This window comes from Apus apus, chromosome 1 (genome assembly GCF_020740795.1).
Source record: "Apus apus isolate bApuApu2 chromosome 1, bApuApu2.pri.cur, whole genome shotgun sequence".
NCBI classification, from domain to species: domain Eukaryota; kingdom Metazoa; phylum Chordata; class Aves; order Apodiformes; family Apodidae; genus Apus; species Apus apus.
Genome location: NC_067282.1, coordinates 204799890 through 204817096, shown reverse-complemented (window position 1 = coordinate 204817096; position 17207 = coordinate 204799890). Strand labels below are relative to the sequence as shown.

The window sequence follows — 17207 nt, the reverse complement described above, 5'->3', positions numbered from 1 at the left end:
ACAGAGAAGGTGCTCCAGCCCTCTGATCATCTTCATGGCCTCACCAGGACACTCTTGAGGAATTCCATGTCCTTCTTATGTTGAGGACTCCAGAACTGGACACAGTTGTGCATACACTGGTCTAAAAAGATACTTCAGAATCAACTCTCCTTACCTAATGTTTATGGGCCTTGTCTACCAGCCCACAAAAGGTATAAAAACCTCCCCTGGGTGCAGGCAAGGCTATAAAATGCTGAAGAGAAACCCAAGAGTAAAATTAGGACACGGATAAAGGACATTGGACTAGTTGGAAAGACCATCCCTGGAAATAAAAACTGAATTAAAACCTCCGTCCTCCAAGTTTGAGGAACTTTGGGGCATCACTTTCTCATCAGGTCAATGGTTTCAAAACACTCAGACAAACACTCTGCCTGGTCTCCAGCCTCTGTCCTGGTCCAGCAAGTCCACCCCATGTGTGCAGCTCATCCATACACACCTGTTTTGGTGTTGCCTCCAACATAGGAGAGTCCCTTGATGGCTTGCAGGGCACTGTTGCGGTCCCGGTGCTGGTTGAAGTGGAAAGCTGCCCTGGGCTCCTCACTGTACTGAGCAACAGCAACCTGGCAAGGAAAAGGGGGTCAAAAAACCCTGGAGGGCTCAGGAGCACAGCAATGGGCCATCATTCCATTCACTGCTTGGACTTGGATAAGACAACCAGAAGAGAAGGCTCCAGGGAGACCTGAGAGCACCTTCCAGTGCCTGAAGGGGCTCCAGGAAAGCTGGGGAGGGGCTTGGGACAAGGGCAGGGAGGGATGGGAGCAGGGGGAAGGGTTTCCAGCTGGCAGAGGGAGCTGGAGCTGAGATGTGAGGGAGAAATTCTGGGCTGTGAGGGTGGGGAGAGCCTGGCCCAGGTTGCCCAGGGAAGCTGTGGCTGCCCCATCCCTGGCAGTGTTGAAGGGCAGGTTGGATGGGGCTTGGAGCAGCCTGGAATGGTGGGAGGTGTCCCTGCCCATGGCAGGGGTGGAACTGGATGGTCTTTAATTTCCCTTCCAACCCAAACCAGTCTGTGGCTCAATGATTCTCTGGTTGGGTGGGAGCACCTCCAGCTGCAGCAGCTCCCATGGCAGCACCCATGCTTGCTGAACTAAACCCTTGAGCTCCATTGAGGGCAGAAGGAGACCAGCTTCTCAGCTCATTCTAGAGTCATCTAAATAGAAATGTCTTTTTTTTTTCCCAGAATTGTTTATTATCCCAGGGAAACTTCATAATGTGCCTACACCTTCAAGTCTCCCTGTGAGTAAGGAGTTCAAGAAGATCCCCATTTCCTGATCAACTGAAACTAAGTGGTGCAGGTCAAAGCACTAGTTCAGATGTTATGGTAATGAAATACAAATGAGCCTAAATAAATTATCTGCTGAGCCTTCCAGTTGGCTTCCCTGAGTTGTTGCATCATGCTGTAGGCTTCACTGGCCCTTGAGGTGTCTCACAGCATGGCCTGGGCTTGGGTCCTCTGCTCATCTGGAGGATGCAGATGCTGGTGTGTCCTGCATCCTCCCCCTGGGTCCCCATCCAGGTCTCCACCCATTTGGCAACCAGGATGTGGGCAGAAAAGAAGTCCTAGAAGCTGCCCCGTGCCTGACACCTCCCTGGGCTCCATAACTTAGCATTTCAGTAGGTCTGGGCTTTGCTTAATTCCCAATGACTTGTTCTTGGGAAAAAAAAAAAATAAACAAACCCAAGAAATGGAAATAAATCCAAACAGGGAGGTTGAGGTTTAGGAGACTTTCCTTCTTGTGGTTGCTGGACACACACGTGTGTTTTTAGGCTGATCCTTCCTGAGCCACAGGGGGTGAGGGAGCAGGCTGCTGTCATCTCAGGGGTAAAGCAGAAGGTGGACACTTGGAAGGAAAACACCTTTAGGAAAAAAGGAATAACAGACTCTTGCCTGTGTCCCCTCAGGCCCGATCCTGGGGAAATAGGAAACAATCCGGAAGAGGAAATCCTTCACTTTCTTGAAATTGCTCTGGCCAATACTTGAGGACTCGTCCACCAGGAAGCCAATGTCTGCTTTGAACTTGCCACAGACTGCAGAGGGAAGAGAGGATCTCTGTAAAGTCGGGGGGTCCTAAAGCAGGAGCGTGTTTCTTGGTGTTCAGAGCAACAGAACCAACCCAAGCACAAACACCTGCTGTGATGTCAAGGGTGGGTGGGTGGGTGGGCAGCACCTTCACCCCACAGGGCACCTGAAGGGCCTATAACAAAGCTGGGGAGGGACTTTTTATAAGTGCATGGAGTGACAAGGCAAGGGGTAACGGCTTCAAACTGGAAGAGGGGAGATTTAGGTTAGATATTAGGAAGAAATTCTTCACTATGGGGGTGGGGAGAGCCTGGCCCAGGTTGCCCAGGGAAGCTGTGGCTGCCCCATCCCTGGCAGTGTTGAAGGGCAGGTTGGATGGGGCTTGGAGCAGCCTGGAATGGTGGGAGGTGTCCCTGCCCATGGCAGGAGGGCTGGAACTAGATGATCTTGAAGGTCCCTTCCAACCCAAACCATCCTGTGATTCTATGGTGATTGTATGACATTGTCCACCCTATTACTCCCTGAACAAAGACTAGTTCTGGCTCCTGGCACCAGTGAAGACCCCAGTTTCTGGTGGGTTTGGCCTACTGCTGCATCATCACATCACACATGGATACACACTCACTTGGCCCAGGGGGAGTTGTCATCAGTGCAGACACCACAGTGGTCAACAGTGGGGTGTCTGGGGTTGCTGGTAGCCTTGTGGTGGTGGCCAGTGGAAGAGGAGTGGTCCCCACAGTGCTGGGAGGTATGGATGAGGATCCCATCACATCCAGTTTTGCAGAAGTCAGTGGAGAGCTTGGTCCAGGTGAACCTCTGAGAGGTCCCACTGTAAGAGGCAACCAGAAAAAGGTGTTTGTTAGTTATGATGCCTCTACCTGCCAAAGCACCAAAGGGTAGAGAAGCCAAGAAATCAGCCTCAGCAGCAGCTGCCCAGGTGAAAGTGGAACATGACTCCAGCTTCATACCTGTTTGCCCAAGGAGTGTTGTCTCTGGTCCTTCCATGTCTCCAAAGATTGGCCTTACAGAAAACACATACTTTTCTCTGGCACTCAGTCCTGTCACTCGATATGATCTAGCAGCTGCTGGTAAGAGTTCCTGGGAAAGATCAGAACCTGTGAAAAAGGAAAAAGCACACACTGACTGGGAACCAGAGGAGCTAACTCAACTCCCATGTTTGAAGCATCTCAGCTTAGAATCAGAGAATTGTTGTGGCTGGAACAGATCTTTGAGATCATCAGGTCCAACCGTTCCCCCAGCCCTGCCCAGTCCCCACTGCCCCATGTCCCTCAGCACCATCTAGATGATCTTTCGAGGTCCCTTCTAACCCCTAAGATTCTATGATTCTATGATCTCCAGGGCTTGGAAACCCCCCCAGGGATGGGGACTCCCCCCCTGCCCTGGGCAGCCTGGGCCAGGCCCTGACAACCCTTGCCAGGAAGGAATTGTTCCCCAGATCCAACCTCAGCCTCCCCTGGCACAACTTGAGGCCGTTCCCTCTGGTCCTGTTGCTTGTTCCTGGGGAGCAGAGCCCGACCCCCCTGGCTCCAACCTCCTCTCAGGCAGCTGCAGAGCCAGCAGGTCTCCCCTCAGCCTCCTTTGCTGCAGGCTCAACACCCCCAGCTCCCTCAGCTGCTCCTCACAAGTTCTCCAGCCCCTTCTCCTTCAGCTCCAGCCCCTTCCCCAGCTCCGGGGCCCTTCCCTGGACACCCTCCAGCAATCCCTGGTTACACAGGACTGCTGATAGATGATGGAAATTGGCTTGGTGAGCACTTCCACAAGCTCCCTCAGCACCCTTGGGTGGATCCCATCTGGCCCCATAGACTTGTGCATGTCTAAGTTATGCAGCAGGTCAGTAACCATTTCCCCATGGGTTTTGGGAGCTTCATTCTGCTCCCTGTCCCTGTCTTCCAGCTCAGGGTACTGGGTATCCAGAGAGCATCTGGTCTTACTACCAAAGACTGAGGCAAAGAAGGCACTAAGTACCCCATGCTTTTCCTCATTCTTTGTCACTATGTTTCCTCCCACATCCAGTAAAGGATGGACAATCTACTCAACCCTCCTTTTGTTGCTAATGGATTTAGAGAAACTTTTATATTTTCTTTTATGACAGGACCCTGATTGATAATAGAATCATGGAATGGTTTGGGTTGGAAGGGACCTTAAACATCATCTAGATCCAACCCCCTGCATGGGCAGGGACACCTCCCACCAGACCAGGCTGCTCCAAGCCCCATCCAACCTGCCCTTCAACACTGCCAGGGATGGAGCAGCCACAGCTTCTCTGGACAACAAGTTCCAGTTCTTCACCACCCTCACAGCCCAGAATTTCTTCCTAATATCCAACCTAAATGTCCCCTCTTCCAGTCTAGATACTGTTCACCAAGGATCTTACCTGGTGTAGGACCCCAAGCCACTCGGTACCCGGTGGCCCCAACAACTGAGTCCCAGGAGACCAGAGCACTGTTGCTGGATATCTCACTCACTTTCAGCATCTGCACGGTGCTTGATGCCACTGCAAGACAGCAGAGTTGCCCAGCTGCATCCAGGCCCCAACAGCTTCCAAGTGGTTCCCCCCCAAAACCGTAACGGCCCAGGCTGGTTCCTGCCCCAGGTGACAGGCAGGGTGGTGACTACAAATGCCACCAGCTCTGTGCTGCCAGCACAGCTTGACCTCCCCCATCCATGCCTGCTTGGGCTGGCTCCCACCCCTGTTGTGGGGCACCCACCTGTTGTTGCTTTACTGCTCACCACTGGCCCCTCAGCATCTCCAAAGATGGGGCTGATGGTGACCACGTGCTCCGTGCCAGGCTGCAGCCCCTGGATCAGGTAGTAGCTGTAGGTGTTGCTGAGGGTCACGTCCTGGATGTTGCCCTCTGCAAAGGGAAATGATGTCTGGGCTGCCTTGGGTCAGAGCAAGGAGGACCAGCCTCCTGGGATGTCCTCGTCTGGGAGAGCCACAGGCAAGCAAAGCAACCAACCACTTGAGAACGACACAGTGCAGGAGATTGAGCAGGCATTTCTTCCTGCTGTCTCAAGACATGAGCTGGCAAGGTCTGGAAGCTGAAGATGGGAGGAACAGGGTTTGTGCAACAAGCACAAACCTTGGTTGAGGTATGTGCAGGTAGAAATAACCCAAAGCCACCAGGGCAGACCTCAGTGATCCTCAACAGATCAAGGCAGCTCGGGGCTTTGCAGGCCAAAGAAAACAATTCATGGAATGGTTTGGGTAGGAAGGGACCTGAAAGATCATCCAGTCCTACCCCCTGCCATGGGCAGGGACACCTCCCACCATTCCAGGCTGCTCCAAGCCCCATCCAACCTGCCCTTCAACACTGCCAGGGATGGGGCAGCCACAGCTTCCCTGGCCAACCTGGGCCAGGCTCTCCCCACCCTCATAAGGATGAATTTCCTTCTAATGTCTAAATCTCCCCTCTTATAGTTTTCATCCATTCCCCCTTGTTCCATCCCTCCCTGCCCTTGTCCCAAGCCCCTCCCCAGCTTTCCTGGAGCCCCTTCAGGCACTGGAAGGTGCTCTCAGGTCTCCCTGGAGCCTTCTCTTCTCCAGGCTGAACACCCCAACTCTCCCAGCCTGTCTCCAGAGCAGAGCTGCTCCAGCCCTCCCATCATCTCTGGGGCCTCCTCTGGCCTCTCTCCACCAGCTCCATGTCCTTCCTGTGCTGGGGACCCCAGAGGTGGCCCCAGCCCTGCAGGGGGGTCTCAGCAGAGCAGAGCAGAGGGGACAATCCCCTTCCTCAACCCACACCAGGCAGCAACACACAAATGGCCAGGGGGTCTGTGAACAGTCCCCTAACAGTGTCCACACTCTGCCCAGCCCTAGATGACTTGGTGCTGGAGTTATCTCGCCTTTCCTGCAGGACACTGGAGCCAACTGGTGCCCCAAAAAGACATTTTCTCCTTTCTGTCTCCTGCTTATGGACCAGAAACCCCCCCAGTGAAACCTCTCAGCATCGCTCCAGCTGGTGGGGGCAGGGCGGGAGGAGGGTTAAAACCCAACCCCTGGAGATCTCACCCCGTCATCAGAGGGGCAGGGAGGTGCAGGCAGGAGCAGGTTGGGGTTTGGAAGGTTTGGGGGAGCCTGCCGTTTGCAGTTTGGTCACTGGAGGGTGCCACGTCCCCATCTTCTGCTCCACCAGCACCCCGAGCCCCATCCCCCTTCTCCCACCCCACTCCATGGACCTTCTCACCCGAAGAGCAGCTCGTTTGGGTTTATCCCGTCCCTGTCTGGGAATTCGGAAGGGAAAGGTGCTTGGGAGGGCTGCAGGGGGACAGGCAGAAGGTGCCTGGATCCCAGTGTCACCACAGCCATAGGGCATGGCCCTGGGATGGGATGGAGCACTGGAGCAGGACCCTCAGGGTCCAGCAGCGAGGGTGGGTTGTGCCACCCCTGGATTTGGGGTGAGCTGGTCCCAGGTGATAGAATCACAGAATCTTAGAATCACAGGGGATGGAAGGGACCTCTGAAGATCAAGTCCAACCCCCCTGCTGCAGCAGGATCCCCCAGGGCAGGTCACTCAGAAAGGCATCCAGACAGGTCTGGAAAGTGTCCAGAGAAGGAGCCTCCACAGCCTCTCCCAGCCTGTCCCAGGGCTCTGTCACCCTCACAGCAAAGAAGTTTCTCCTCATGTTGAGAAAGAGCTGCTTTGGAAGGAGCCAAATCCATGGGGGGAGCTGAAGTGCCCTTGCTGCTTCATCTGGGGATGTCCCACATGGTCCTCCCAACAGGAGTGTCCCCACCCCAAAGAGGTGCCAGGCTGAGGACATACCCTCTCCATCTCCAGCTGGGCCATCAAGCAAGCATTGGGTAAAGAGCTGAGTTTTGGGGTGTGCCATCATTTTTTTTGTTTTCCTGGAGAGACATTCTTTACCAAGCAATAAAAGCAGCTGGATGTCTTCCCTGTAAAGATTTCTCCCTTCTGATGACCTCTGGAGATGTCTCCTCATTTCATCAGCAGAGGACAGTGTGCTGTTTATTCAAGCCCCAGGTGTCCTGCCACCCCATCCCATCTTTGAACCACAGAAGCCTCCACCTCCCAAGGCCAAAATATGAAACCAAACCTGCATTTCTACCTCCTGTTCCCCCCACACCAGCAATGAAGACACCTTTGGGTTCAGGGCCGGGGAGAAGCTCCAGCTGCTGTGTCCAGCAGATGTGTCTCCAAGCACCAAAGTCTGTCTGAAGGATGAGGATGCATCATGGGATGGTGGGGGATGAAGTCAGGTCTTGGTGCCAGAGGGAGAAAAGCAACAGGCCCAGACACTTCCAGTGTGTGGGGGTAGCACCTGGACCCCCAGAAACGGGGTAACCCCAGATGCTGAGGGGCTGTGACCTGCAGATCTGCTTGGAGCCCTTTCCCAGCTTCTCTCCAGCTATTAACCCTTCCCAAGGCTGCTCAGGTCCAGGAGAACCAGCACTAGTCCCATGTTAACCAGGCTGGATCCCCATTAACCAGCTTTATGCAGGGCCAGAGCAGGTAGTTTTGCCCCCCTGGCAGAGTTTCCCACCAGCACCCACAGCCCAGCTCTGCTGCAAGTCACTGACTGATCCCCCACGTGCAGAACACTCCACCATTCCTGGGCCCCAAAAAAGACCTGGTTCCCTCCAGCTTCTCATTGCACAGCTGGACAAAGAAGGTCTCAGTGCACCCAAGGCCCTGGAGACCCCACAGCTCCTGTCTCTCCATCTCCTTGCTCACCCACACGTGCAGCCCACCCCGTGTCCTCACCTGCTGATGTCCAAGTGAGCCTGTAGCCTGTTGCTCCATGGACAGGGCTCCACTTGGCCTGGAGAGTATGGGTGGTTTCGTTCTGCAGCAAGAAGCTTCTCACAGGCAGGAGCTTCACTGGAAGGAGGGCAGGGAACAAACCTTTCAGAGCACCCACTTGGCAGTGGAGGACCTTGCTGGCTGTCCTCCCTGCATCACTGCTCCTTCAAGCCCACCTGTCAGTAGGAGAGGGATTTCCAAGGGGTCCTGCCCTGCCTGACAGGTTGAAGGCATCTCAGAAAAGCAGTGGTGAGAGCCACCAAGCCTGTGGCCACTGCTTTCCAAGGCCCAGGGCCTCTCATGCACAGACTTTGCTTGGTTTGTGCAGTGTCAGTGTGAAGGGAGAGGGCTGGAGAGGTTCTGGCAGATCTCTAGCTCCTCCTCTCAAGCAGATGTTGCTTGAGATTGTCCATGTTCGTGCATGTGATGGGGGAGAGCAGAGCTCAAGGCTGGAGTTAGGAAGGACTTGTTGAACACTGCTCCTAATAGAAGTGTTTTGGTTGGTAAAGACCTTGAAGATCCCCCAGTCCAACTGTTCCCCCAGCCCTGCCCAGTCCCCACTGCCCCATGTCCCTCAGCACCATCTCCAGGGCTTGGAAACCCCTCCAGGGATGGGGACTCCCCCCCTGCCCTGGGCAGCCTGGGCCAGGCCCTGACAACTCTTGCCAGGAAGGAATTGTTCCCCAGATCCAACCTCAGCCTCCCCTGGCACAACTTGAGGCCGTTCCCTCTGGTCCTGTCGCTTGTTCCTGGGGAGCAGAGCCCGACCCCCCTGGCTCCAACCTCCTCTCAGGCAGCTGCAGAGCCAGCAGGTCTCCCCTCAGCCTCCTTTGCTGCAGGCTCAACACCCCCAGCTCCCTCAGCTGCTCCTCACAAGTTCTCCAGCCCCTTCTCCTTCAGCTCCAGCCCCTTCCCCAGCTCCGGGGCCCTTCCCTGGACACGCTCCAGCCCCTCCATGTCCTTCTTGTCCTGAGGGGCCCAGCCCTGACCCCAGGATTCCAGGTGCCCCCTCCCCAGTGCCCAGCACAGGGAGACCATCCCTGCCCTGCTCCTGCTGGCCCCCCCAGTGCTGACACACACAGATGCACACGTAGCTGCCAGTCCCACCACCCGCGAGGTGCATCTCAGCACCCAGGGGTGTGAACCCAGCACCCAGGGCAAGAAGGAACCAGGCACAGGGTCAAGGCTCTTACATGTTCTCCCCGCAGCAGCCACGGGCTGGCTGGGCCCCTGGGGGTACACAGCGTAGATGCTGACGCTGTATTCTCTGTCCTCCTGCAAGTTCTCCAGCACGTGGGAAGAGACATCACCCGGCAGAACCTGCTCGTAGGTCATGCCAGGTCTGCTGGCTGCAAAATCAAGGAGGAAAGTGGTGGTGAAGACCTTCCCACCACCTGTCTATATCCCGTGGTGGTGGCTTCACAACAGGGGGGAGAGCATGCACGGGAGCTGAGTCAACTTGGAGTCCCCCAACCCATGTGGTGTTGCTGAGTTATGCCTGTGGCTAAAGCTTGACATATCCATACTGTCCCAGTCTTCCAGATCCCACCAAGGTGAGCTTGAGCCTTCCCAAAGCCTTGAACTCTCCCTTCATCCACACCAGAGCAGGCATCTGAGTATGAAAACCACCCCTGGCAGGTCTGGATGTGACAGGGCAAATGGATACAAGGCACCCACAGCACCACCCTCATCTTGTGCTTCAAATAAAGTCCTTCAGAGGACACTTCTCCTTCCTCCTGAAGGAGCCAAACTGTCTGGAAGAGGCTAATCTGACCTCCTTCCAGAGTAATTCCAGGAGCTCTGGGATGGTTCCTTGGACAAAATGGCACCTTTTCTGCCCTTGTGTCACTTCTCCTTTTAATGCAAACTCCCAGGAAAACGAATAAAATCTGAACTTACATCTGGGGATGTAGATCTTGTAGCCCTCCAGCTTGCCCAGGGGAGGTGTCCAAGCCACCTTCAAGCTAGACAGTCCTTCTTCTACCACACGGAAATCAGTGACTGGAGGCACAGGTGCTTTGGGGCACAAACACATGGCAGAAATGGATGTGACAGTCCTGAAACTCAGTGTCATGGCAAAGCCCTTTGGAAAAACCTTCTGTCTTCAAAAACAGAGAGACAGAAGGTGAGCAGCACCATGGTTGCTCAGCTGAATCCTCAAAAGCAACCGACCCCACCCCTCCCCTACCAAATCCTTGCTTGAGAAGTGAGCTGGAAACCCCCAAAGTCCTTCCTCTTTGATGTGGGGAAGAAAAGAACAGTTTCCCACACTGCAACACCAGCATCTCTTTGGGGAGAGATCTAGATCTTTTTGGAGATCTCTTTGGCCGCTCTTTCTATCTTCAGCAAGGACTGAAGTTCCTCCTGAGACCCTGAGCTGACCTTTGGAGTTCACCATGAGAGGCCCAGGACCAAAACCCCCAAGGGGCAGAAACGCTGCCCCAACCCATTGCAGCTCCTTTGGATGGAACTGGCAGCAAGATTTTCAGGATCTGGTATCACCAGACAAACCTTGGAGATGCAGACAGAAGCAAAATACACAGGAGCACTGACCCCCCCAGGCAACAGAAGCTCCATGAGCTGGCTGCTTCTCTAGGGTCACCCAACCCTTCAAGCTCCCTGGTGATGAAGAGAGGGGATGAGATGGGAGGTCCATCCCTGTGGTGTGGTTGGTACATCCGAGGTAGATGGGGAAAGCAGGATGAAGGGAGAGCCCTGACACACCTTGCACAGTCTGCTTGATGGCTGGTGGTGGCTCTGAGGCAGTGGAGCAGAGCCTTCTGGAGAGCTTGGGGACCACGTGGTGGAGCAGGTGGAAATCTTCAACGTAGAGCACATGCTCTGCAGTGGGCTCTGAAGCTATTTTGTTCAGTTCATCCTTGTCAGCATCCTTGATTCCTAGAAGAGGAAAGGAGGACATCAAACACCACTCCTGGGACAGGCCAGGCATTGGTAAGGGTGGTCAAGAGGAAGGTGGATCTATGTGCTGGCCTCTGAGTCTAATACCAGCTTTGCAGCCACGGTCCCCATGGTGAAGGATGGAACAAGGAATGGAGACTCAGGCTGGGTGGGCAGTGGTGAAGCAGATGAAGCCATCAAGGAGAAGAGGTGAAGGTTTTCTCCAGAGGCATGTTGGAGTTTGCCCCAGGGTATTCAGCTTCCCACCAAGAGGTGGAAAGTTCTCTTGGGGTGGAAGGTGAGAAGGAGCAGGGCAAGATCTGGCCTCTTCTTCCACAGTGGATACAGAGACAGCTCTGTCCTTCTGATGGAGCTTTGGAAGACTGTGTGAAAGCTGTGGGGTTTTCTTGTGGTTGAATTAAAAACAGGGAGGGGGAAGAACCCCAAAACAAACCAGCCCTCCCCTAATTGTCACCTCACATTGGTCCAAATAAACTTGGTTGTGCTCTGTAATGAAATGCCACCATCATCCCGTTCTTCTCCTCTTGGGGAAGGGAAGGGTTTGACTTATAATAAAGGGCTGGGGGGCAGGGAGGTGCCAAAACTTTTCCTTGCCCATGGAATTATTCTGATGGACTTTTTTTTTAGTCTCTGAACCCCGTTAGGAGAAACCTTCAGAACTGAAGAACACTTGGTTTTTTGAAAATGTCACATCAAAACACCTTGACTTTTACCAACGTATTTCTTGTACACCCCCCCCCCCCAAGAATCTGCAAGTAGCTCCCACAGCTGCAAACCTGCAGGTTCCCACTGTTATTGGCAACAGCAAAACCCACCCAAGCACAGCACAGATGGGACTTCCCTGTGTTGCAGAAGTTGCTGAGCCTGGAGGTGGGTGCAGTTTCTAAAGGAAGGGGGTGTCATGCACCAGGAACCTCCCCCAGTGGGTAAAAATGTTGGTGCTCACACACTGTTTGGTGGTGAGGCTCCACCTAACTGAAGAGTGTCCATACATACCTACAGCAAACACTGTCACCCCCCCATCCTGCAGGACCTGGGCTTCCTCTTCAACTGAGTCGCTGGATTTCCCATCCGTGATCACAACAACTGCCTGCAGGAGTTGGTGGAAAAGCCAGGGAATGAAAGAGCAGATGAGGAGGTCACAGAGGCAGCTGCAGGATTTTCACACTGACAGGTCAAACCTCAGATGAAGTCCAACCCATGGATCAAGTCCACCCCTTGGTGGACCTGGCAGTGCTGGGTCAATGGTTGGACTTGATACCTTCAAGCTTGTTTTCCAACCAACATGATTCCATAACCCACACCTCTGGGGTCACCCAGGTGAAATCAGGTTTCATGAGCACCAGCTGGGAAGGCAGAAGAGCATAAATGCTGCTGATCTTGTCAACAACTTCTCTGCATGGCTTCTTCTGCCCCACTGGGTCTCATCTGTGCTTGGGGCAGTAACTCTGCCTCCAGGAGGAGATCAATGCCAGCACAAAGAGAGGATTCACCCCTACAAGTCCACAAAAGCAGCTCTTAAAGGAGGACTCAGCTGCACCCTGGACAACACACTTGGTCACAGGCACCTGGATGGTGCTTTTGGGTGGTGACAAACTCCCTGAGCCACAGCTTGGGTTGAAATGACAGCTGGAGCAAAGGAGAAGGTGCAGCACCAAGGGACAAATGTTGGAGGCCCGTGGGAGGTAAAATCTGGCTGAGACAGTTTCAGACTTGATGGCCCCTTCTTGATTTCCACCTATCTACCACCAGAGCAGTGCAAACCAGAAGGAAGCACCTTCTTCTTCAGCACCCTCGGCCTCTCCAGAGCCTCAAATGATGAACAAAGTGACCATTTGAAAAAGATCTGAGGAAACCAAGGCCCAGAACTGATGCCTGAAAGGCAAAGACACTGCAACGTGGCTGCTTTTTTGAGTAAGAAGTTGCTGCCACTCTCTGGAACCACAGTGGATGGAGCAGAGTATCAGCAACAGCTCCATGCACCAACCCAACGTGCCTCCTTGCCCTCATCATGTCCTCAGCCTGCTCAGTTACCTCATGCACCTGAATTTGGGTGCTCAGCTGGAGGCATTTCAGGCTAGAGCACTGGATGCCTCTGAAATCGGTGGGGAAACATGAATGTTCTTTAATGTATGTCAGGCCTTGTAAAACCTGGAGGTGTCCACCTCCTTCTACCACCAATAATGTGACCTGAAGCTGAAAAACCTCCTAAAGGGTTGTCAGGGTCTGGCCCAGGCTGCCCAGGGCAGGGGGGGAGTCCCCATCCCTGGGGGGGTTTCCAAGCCCTGGAGATGGTGCTGAGGGACATGGGGCAGGGGTGGCCTGGGCAGGGCTGGGTTGGACTTCATGATCTTCAAGGTCTTTTCCAATCAAAACAATTCCATGATTCTATGACTTGGTGTCTCAACTCCAAGCTAAAATTCAGGTGGGACTAAAAAACAAATGGCTCATTGATGCCTTCAGGGTGAAGAAGTTAGAGGTCTGATCCCTACTGAGGACACCAGGGAAGTCACCACAGAAGGTCACTTACAGAATCACAAAATTTTTTGAATTGGAAGGGACCTCAAAGAACATCTAGATCCAACCCCCCTGCCATGGGCAGGGACACCTCCCACCATTCCAGGCTGCTCCAAGCCCCATCCAACCTGCCCTTCAACACTGCCAGGGATGGGGCAGCCACAGCTTCCCTGGGCAACCTGGGCCAGGCTCTCCCCACCCTCACAGCCCAGAATTTCTCCCTCACATCTCAGCTCCAGCTCCCTCTGCCAGCTGGAAACCCTTCCCCCTGCTCCCATCCCTCCCTGCCCTTGTCCCAAGCCCCTCCCCAGCTTTCCTGGAGCCCCTTCAGGCACTGGAAGGTGCTCTCAGGTCTCCCTGGAGCCTTCTCTTCTCCAGGCTCAACACCCCAACTCTCCCAGCCTGTCCTCATCAAAGAGCTGCTCCAGCCCTCCCATCATTTTCGTGGCCCTTCTCTGGACACGTTCCAACAGCTCCACATCTTTCTTGTGCTGGGGCCACCAGAGCTGGACACAGTGTTCTAGGTGAGGTCTCACCAGGGCAGAGCAGAGGGGCAGAATCACCTCTTGATCTGCTGGCCACACTTCTTTTGATCCAGCCCAGGATGGAGTTGGCCTTCTGGGCTGCAACTGCACCTTGGTGGCTCATGTCCAGCTCTTGAGCCACTAGCACCCCCAGGTCCTTTTCCAGAGGGCTGCTCTCTAGTGGGACCTCCCCCAGCCTCCTTACCTTTGCTGCATCCTCTCGCAGCGTGTCCAGGTGAGAGATGGTGTGAGCTGCAAACCCCAAGGCTGACCCTGTTTTTAAGCTGCCACCTTTGAAGGAGAGATCCTGGATGGCCACCAGGAGTTCTTTGAGGGTCACGTAATCTGTGAGCTCAATGCTCATCCTGGGATGAGAAAGGGGGGAGAATGGGGGGAGGGGGGGGGATAAGGAGCATGAAACCCTGTTGCACAGCAAGGATGGGTTTGTAACAGCAATGAGCAGCAGGAATGGTGACATTCAGCTGGTCACCTTAGGCTTAGGTGCATGCAAGGAGACCTCTTCACAGTGGCCAAGGGAAGCCAGGGTGTGAGCACCAGAGCCCTGGCACCATAAAACCCTGTATGAAGTGGGACAGTAGGGAATTTCTTGTAGCTGTGTTAAATACCATCCTCCCTTCCCTGAGAGGGTTCCTCGTGGCCGAGCATCTCCAGACTCTGGTGACACTGCTGGGGGGTTGAACTCTTGCTCTGCTCTTGCAATGGTTCATTTGAGGAGCAAGAAAGAGCTCTTTAACCGTGGGGACATGGATGCCCATCTGGAGCCATAGGGCTCCAGAAACAGGGTGCTGGTGGTGGAGGATCATAGAATCACAGGATCATTTTGGTTGGAGAAGACCTTTAAAACCAACAAGTCCAACCATTAACCCAGCCCTGCCAAGGCCACCCCTAAACCGTGTCCCTCAGCACCACACCTACATGGCTCTGAAATCCTGCAAGGGATGGGGACTCCACCACTTGCCCTGGGCTGCCTGTTCCAGGGGTTGACAACCCTTCTGGGGAAGAAGGGTGACCTGACCCACCTTGGCTGCTCTCCATAAAGTGCCACCGCCAGCCGGACGCCTCCCTCACCCATCCCCAGGTTCTCAAAGGAACTGGCCGTGCTGCTGATGAAGTCCTTGACCAGCTGGAAGTTCTCCTTCCCCGTGCCTTCTGACCGTCCCACAAGGAACAAAAGGTCGGCCACCTCTGCTGTCCTGCAGGCTGGGGGAGAAGAGGGGCAGGAAGGCTCATCCCACAGCACGAAATGAGCCAGGAGATCAACCCCTCTGAGTCACCTAGAACCTCAAGACATTACAGGTAATGAAGAGAGCCTATGCTTAGGCCCAAAGAAGTGGGTAATCATGGAATGGTTTGGCTTCAAAGAGACCTTAAAGATCACCCAGTCCTACCTCTGCATGGGCAGGGACACCTCCCACCATTCCAGGCTGCTCCAAGCCCCATCCAACCTGCCCTTCAACACTGCCAGGGATGGGGCAGCCACAGCTTCCCTGGGCAACCTGGGCCAGGCTCTCCCCACCCTCACAGCCCAGAATTTCTCCCTCACATCTCAGCTCCAGCTCCCTCTGCCAGCTGGAAACCCTTCCCCCTGCTCCCATCCCTCCCTGCCCTTGTCCCAAGCCCCTCCCCAGCTTTCCTGGAGCCCCTTCAGGCCCTGGAAGGTGCTCTCAGGTCTCCCTGGAGCCTTCTCTTCTCCAGGCTGAACACCCCAACTCTCCCAGCCTGTCTCCAGAGCAGAGCTGCTCCAGCCCTCCCAGCATCTCTGGGGCCTCCTCTGGACTCCCCCAACAGCATCCAGGAATAATGAGGAGAAAGACAACAAGCTAGAGCTCCACGGGATTAAAAAGGGCAGGATGGTGCCCCTTTCTCTAAAAAGGGACCACCAGAGTCCATTATTTGAGCTGCTGAGCCTGGAGCTCAGCACCTTTCCAGAGGGGCCCAGCTTGGCAAGGAAACCCAAGAGCTGGATCAGGCTGCTTGGATCAGGCACCCAAAGCTGTCACTGGAAACATGTGATGTTAAGCATATTTGGATTGGTACCTTCTGGAGAAAATACCACCACAGACAGCTTTATTAATCACAGGGGGATAGGATTTCATTTGAAGCTTTCCAGGCACCTCCAAAATGACCATGTTTCATCAATCACACGTTTGCCAGAGACATCTGGAAACGTTGATTCATTGCACAGTTTCCAGCTTTGAATTAACTAGCAAGATAGTCAAGTGCATTGGCTTAATTGACAGGCAGGAACTTAATCAAGTTAATTTTGTAGCTGATGCCACAGCTTCCATTAACTCCTTGTTGAATGCACTGAGTTTCCTCCAGGTGAATTAACACCTCCAAAGAACGGAGGATTGTTGCTGCAGGATAATTTGAAGAGGGACAACCCACTGGCTCATACCCAACCCCTTGACAGTCCTGGGAGCTCTGGATTAGCTCTGTGGGATGTTCACAAGGAGCCTCCACCTCCTGCAGGACCCCTGAGGCTAGAGACGTGCCATGGATCATGCTGCAACTCCATCAGGTTCTTCTCTAGGGTCCTTTTGTCTCCTGCCACTCCTTCCCCAAAGCTCTTTGTGGGCTTGCAGAGGCAACAGGGAGCAAGGAGAGAGGTGAGCCATGTGCCATCTCAACTCTGAACAGTAGCAGGAGGATTCAAGGTTTCCTTGAGGTCATTTACCTCATATCCTCTCTGTGGTGGCTTGTACCAGGACTTGGAGATCAGAAGAGGAATCAGGAGGGGACACGTTTCCCCTTTCTCCTCACCTTCCTCTGGAGCAGCTGAGGTGGAACTGGATGAGAGGTGGGACACTGAGCAGAGCCCTGGTTTCCCCATGAACCCTAGTGCAGCAAGTCAGGTCCCTCCTGCCTCCTGGGGCCAGCTGAGATGCTCTGTTAGCCAGATGATCCCACCTTAAAAGGACCCTAGAGAGGAGTTAAAGGCATGAGCACTCCAGCCCCACCACGACAGCACGGATGTCTGCATCCATGACACCAGCAGAAACAGCTACTTGGAAAGGTCTTTTTTCTCCCTGATGTGTCTCAGCATCACCCCCAGCTGCTGCATTCCTGGTGCCCCCCTTGTCACCTACCTTCATGAGGAGCCACAGCTCTGTACTGCCCCACAGCCACTGCCAGGGCCAGGATCTGGGCACACAACATTTTCCTTCTCCTTGGGAAGAAGGTGCTTCTTTGTTCCTGGAGGCAGCACAGAGCCTGGGGAATCATTCATCTGCAGGAGAAGAGAGGCTTTCATAGAACCATAGAATGGCTTGGGTTGGAAGGGAGAACAGATTGAGAACAACCCTGAGGAGAAGGACTTGGGGGTGTTGGGTGAGGAGAAGCTCAACAGGAGCCAGCACCGTGTGCTGGAGCCCAGAAACCACC

The 17207-nt window shown here is 54.2% G+C and overlaps 1 protein-coding gene across 1 annotated transcript in view; it reads right to left on the bottom strand.

Moving 5' to 3' along the window:
* LOC127386951 (collagen alpha-1(VII) chain-like) overlaps positions 1-16982 on the bottom strand; it is a 93671-nt gene extending 76689 nt beyond the window's left edge. Inside the window, exons 1-14 of the mRNA XM_051624760.1 lie at positions 16913-16982; positions 14843-15023; positions 14008-14167; positions 11758-11851; positions 10567-10740; positions 9738-9858; positions 9036-9187; positions 7804-7920; positions 4786-4932; positions 4452-4571; positions 3025-3171; positions 2682-2885; positions 1925-2064; positions 476-599 (exon numbers count right to left, since the gene is read on the bottom strand). Of these exons, the coding sequence (XP_051480720.1) occupies positions 476-599; positions 1925-2064; positions 2682-2885; positions 3025-3171; positions 4452-4571; positions 4786-4932; positions 7804-7920; positions 9036-9187; positions 9738-9858; positions 10567-10740; positions 11758-11851; positions 14008-14167; positions 14843-15023; positions 16913-16982 (1951 nt within the window). The remainder of the gene's footprint in view (positions 1-475; positions 600-1924; positions 2065-2681; positions 2886-3024; positions 3172-4451; positions 4572-4785; positions 4933-7803; positions 7921-9035; positions 9188-9737; positions 9859-10566; positions 10741-11757; positions 11852-14007; positions 14168-14842; positions 15024-16912) is intronic.
* Positions 16983-17207: the final 225 nt, after the last annotated feature.